The sequence below is a fragment of the Oratosquilla oratoria genome, chromosome 2 (genome assembly GCF_046742065.1).
Source record: "Oratosquilla oratoria isolate Oo_2021 chromosome 2, ASM4674206v1, whole genome shotgun sequence".
Lineage (NCBI taxonomy): Eukaryota > Metazoa > Arthropoda > Malacostraca > Stomatopoda > Squillidae > Oratosquilla > Oratosquilla oratoria.
This window is the reverse complement of record NC_134778.1, coordinates 50,322,512-50,327,511: the sequence shown is the minus strand read 5'-3', so window position 1 is coordinate 50,327,511 and position 5,000 is coordinate 50,322,512. Positions and strand designations below refer to the sequence as shown.

Below are 5,000 nucleotides of genomic sequence, written 5' to 3'. Positions count from 1 at the left end.
TATAATTCTGTCAGACTCCTAAATCACTTTACATCTGATTTCCTCTTTGCCTCCCTCACCTGGCGTTTTGCTTCTCCTCTCTTCTTTTTGTATCTTCCATATACTTCACTAGTTCTACCTAGCAGCCAATACTTAAATAACTGCATCTTTTTTTCCACTTTCCTCTTTACTTCATCCCATTATCTGTTTCTTTTATTTTCTTCCATCCTCCTCGTCACACATACCCATTTTGGGGGTTTATTATTTTCTTTTTGAAACCTACTACTGTGCGCTATTCTCGCATTCACTTAATTATGGATTCACCTGCCCCAACAGTCCTAGCGCATAGAGTAAAGGTGACGACTTCGGCCGCAGCTACTCGCCTCCTGACGTGGGGTCTTCACCATTTTTTGAAACATCCATTCTTCGCATACTCCTGTTTCCACTTTATTCCTCACCTCCTCTCGCATTTCTTTAATTTTCTCCTGGTACCATATTTCTCTATCGTTCTCATTTTGTCTATTATTCTTAGTACTTTGGGAGTTTTTCAACAAGTACCCTAAGGTTTGGGTCTTTTAATGTGCATGGATGTGGTACAGATGAGAGTAAAAGGGAAGAGATAGGCAGTATGTTTGTAAGAAGAAAGATGGATGTGCTGGCTTTGAGTGAAACTAAAATGAAAGGGAATGGCGAGTGTGAGTTTGGGAGTGTAGCTGGGAGGTACTCAGGAGTGAAGAGGGGACGAGGGAGAGAAGGGGTGGCTATACTAGTAAGTGAAGAGATAAGTAAGCGTGTAGTGGAGTGGAAGGAGGTTTCATCAAGGTTGATGTGGATGATGGTGAAGCTGGGAAAGGAGATGTGGGTTTTTGTAAGTGCGTATGGGCCTGGTAGTGAGAAGAGCGTAGAGGAAAGGGAGGCTTTTTGGGTAGATATAAATGAGTGCATAGGGGGATTAGGGAGAAATGTCAAAATAGTTGTATTGGGAGGCCTTAATGCTAGGGTTGGAAGCGAACCAATAGACGGAGGGATTGGTAAGTATGGAGTTCCACGTAAAAATCGTAGTTGAGAGTTGATGGTGGAGATGTGTCTTGAGAGTTGATGATAGCAAATACATTGTTTAGGAAGAAAGTCAAGAATAAGTACACATGGAAGAGGGTGGTGGATGGAAGGGTGGCAGATAGAGCGTTAATGGACTATATAGTGGTGACCAGGAGTATGGTAGGAAGAGTTAAGGATGTACATATTCTAAGGGGAGAGAGTGGGGGAATATCAGATCATTTTCTGGTGGAAGGTAAATTGAGAGTGGAGAATAGGTGGAGAAAGAGGAAAAGGGCAGAAGGTAGGGAATTACTTAGAGTGAACTGCTTAAATGAGAAAGAAAAGGAGAAAGAGTATAAGAAGAAGCTGAGAGAGGAGTGGGAGGGAGTAAAGGATAGAGTAGAACTAGGAGTGGAGGAGGAATGGGGATGGTTCAAGGAGGGAGTCATAAGGTGTGCAAAGATGGTGTGTAGAACAAGAAGGGCGGGAGAAAATGTAAGGAAGGGTAGTGAATGGTGGGATGAGGAAGCAAAGAAGGGTGTAGAAGAGAAGAAGCAGGCTTTCATAGATTTGCTACAAATTAGGACGAGGGAATTGTATGAGAGGTACAAAGTAAAGAGAAGGGAAGTTAAGCATAAGATAAAGGAAGCAAAAAGGAGAGCAGATGTGAAATGGGGTAAGAGTATGATAGAAAATTTTGAAAGTAATAAAAAGATTTTTTGGAAAGAAATTAAAAGAGGAAGAGGAGGCGAATCAAGTAGAAAAGATAAGGTAAAAGGTGCAGATGGAGAGATGATAATGGAAGAGAAGGCAGTGAGAGGAAGATGGGCAGAGTATTTTAGGGAGTTGCTAAATGTGAAGGAGGATAGAGAGAGAAAGGTAGTTGCAATGGGAAGCGCTAAGAAAATGAGAGTGATGAGTGAGGAAAATGGAGGAGAAATAGGGAAAAATTAAGTGAAAGCAGCTGTTAAGATGATGAGAGCAAGTAAGGCACCTGGGTTGGATGGATGCCATGCAGAATGTCTGAAGAAAGGAGGTACAGTTATGGTGGACTTGCTGGTGAGGTTATTTAATGTTTGTTTAAGAGAGGGTAGAGTGCCGGAGGACTGGAGGAGTGTCTGTATAGTTCCGCTTTACAAGGGAAAGGGGGACAAGTGTGAGTGTAGTAGTTTCAGAGGGATCAGCTTGTTGAGTGTAGTTGGGAAGGCTTATGGGAGGGACTTGATTGAGAGGATTAGGAGAGGAACAGAGGGAGTAATTGGTGAGGAGCAGTGTGGTTTTAGGACAGGTAGGGGTTGTGTAGATTAGGTTTTTTGTGGTAAGACAGATATGTGAGACAGCTATAGGAAAAGGTAAGGATGGTTTAGGGCTTTTATGGATCTGGAAAAGGCTTATGACAGGGTAGACAGGAAGGCACTGTGTGAGGTACTGTAGATATATGGGACAGGAGGAAAGCTGTTAAGAGCAGTCAAGACTTTTTACTAGAGTAGTAGAGCTTGTGTTAGGATTAGAAATGGAGAGAGTGAATGGTTTGAGATAAAGGTGGGACTTCGTCAGGGATGTATTATGTCGCCCTGGTTGTTCAATCTATACATGGATGGGGTGGTGCGAGAGGTGAATGCAAAGGTAGTGGGTCAGGGGTTGGAGATGGTTAAAGAAAATGGAGAAAAGTGGGAAATAAGCCAGTTGTTGTTTGCTGACGACACTGCGCTTGTAACAGGATCAGAGGAGGGATTGAGGAAGTTAGTGACAGAGTTTGAGAAGGTGTGTGAATGAAGGAAGCTAAAGATAAATGTGGGCAAATGTAAGGTGATGAGATGTACAAGGGGAGAGAGTGATAACAGGATGGAAGTGAGCATTAAGGGTGAGAGACTGTTGGAAGTGGATAGTTTTAGATACTTGGGTGCGAATGTGGCAGGAAAGGGAGGAGTGGGGGTGGAGGTAGAATGTAGATCGAAAGAAGCGAGTAAATGCCTTGGTGGATTGAAAAGTGTAATGACAAATAGACATCTGGGAATGGATGCTAAGAGGAGGTTATATGAAGGAGTGATTGTGCCAACAGCACTGTATGGGGCAGAAACATGGAACATAAGAGAGGAAGAGAGAAGGAGTTTGAATGTGTTTGAGATGAAATGTCTGAGAAGTATGATAGGGGTTACTAGGCTAGATAGAGTGAGAGATGAGGAGGTGAGGAGGAGAACAAGGGTTGTAATGGAGCTGGGAGATAGGGCTGGTAAAAGAGTATTAGGATGGTTTGGACACATGGAAAGAATGAGTGAAGAAAGATTAGTAAAAGAGGTGTGGAAGGCAGAGGTGGAGGAAGTGAATATGAGGGGGCGTCCTAGGATGAGATGGATGGATGGGGTGAAAGGGGCATTACAAAAGAGAGGAATGTCTGTTGAGGAAGGACGGGAGAGGACAGAAGATAGGGGTGAATGGAGAAGGGTTGGGTATGGATGATGCTGTGATGCATGAGGGGGAGTGGGTGGGGGATGGGGGGTGAGGAAGTATGTATGAGAAATAAAAATTAGGACGCACATGGGAAAAACGGTGGTAGAGTTCTTCCCCTCCCTAACCACCACAGGAAAACCCAGAAAAGATAGTCATAGAAGTGGTAAAGGACAGGTTCAAGGGAACAGCATAGAGGAGGGACAAAAGTATAACGATTCCTTTACAAATAGATATTTTAATCTCTATTACAGACAATGATGTGTGGCACTGGTGCGTTGGGGTGCTCCCAAAAGACTCCTTGAATTATTAAATGCATATTATCAAGCAGTAAATACCCAGTACACGGAGGAATAAAAAAATAATAATAGATTAGTTACGAAAACAGAAATATTATGTTAAACAAGATCAAGACCAATTGGTCCACCATAAATGCTTTAGTACTTGGGCACACTATAGAATTTCTTCTTGCTGAAGAGCTTTCCATTATCTGAAGGGTGAGGAACTCACGACTGAAGGGGATTGCAAGGAACCGAGAACCCCTTCATAGGTGAACAAAAAAAGCTAACGTTATTCTGAACGAAGTCTACAAAGGGATCAACGGGATGTATCTGTAAGTGATGGTTTTGTCTGAGGGACGTCAAAGGAAATAATATCCTTGCCATCAGTCACTGAACCGAGCTCAAAAGCTCCCTTTATCAGCTCCTTTTTCCTTTACTTTATCATATAATGAGAGCAGACAACTGGTGACGGCTCCTCTCTTACTACTATCAAAAGCCGGAGATAGAGGCAGTACAACACTAATAAAAAATAGACAATTGTTTAAATTTTTTTTAAAAGGGGGATTCATGGAAGGGATGAGGACCAGGTTCCCAGTAAAAGAAACTCGAGGAAACAATTAACATTATTGTAAAACCTTTACACGTATCATCGTGTTAATGTGTTAGAAAATGATAAAGACTGGGCGTCTTTAGTACTGGACCATGTCTCACCTGACCCGAAGCGTGGACGAGGAAATGACCTGAGGAATCGCCTCCACTGACTAAGAAATCGAGGGGCATAAGCATCTCGTCCTCATCGTCGACCTCCAGCTCGACCACGACCGTTCCTGCAGCCGCATCTTCAGGAACTGCAGATATAGAACCATACGGGGTAGGTCATTGTGGGTATACATTTATTTAGTTATGGTTTACATGTTTAGAATCATCGTGATGGAACACACAAGTGCACGCGTGCACACGCAACAATTCATGCAATGAACACGTGAGCATACATACGTGTACACACACGGGCCCACACACAAAACAAGGTATAATAATCGAAGAAAAAGAGAGAGGTCTCCTTTCTTATACATTGTAATTGAATAAATGGAATTCAGTAAACACATGTGAACATATACGAACGCACACGCACTCAAACACGCTCACGCACACACACACACACACACACACACACACACACACACACACACACACACACACACACACACACACACACACACACACACACACACACACACACACACACACACACAC

At 43.0% G+C, this 5,000-nt stretch overlaps 1 protein-coding gene across 1 annotated transcript in view; it reads right to left on the bottom strand.

Annotated features, from left to right (window-relative positions):
* LOC143038656 (fat-like cadherin-related tumor suppressor homolog) overlaps positions 1-5,000 on the bottom strand; it is a gene marked incomplete at its 3' end in the record, with an annotated part of 278,347 nt that overhangs the window by 63,409 nt on the left and 209,938 nt on the right. Inside the window, 1 exon segment of the mRNA XM_076208162.1 lies at positions 4,458-4,594. Within this exon segment, the coding sequence (XP_076064277.1) occupies positions 4,458-4,594 (137 nt within the window).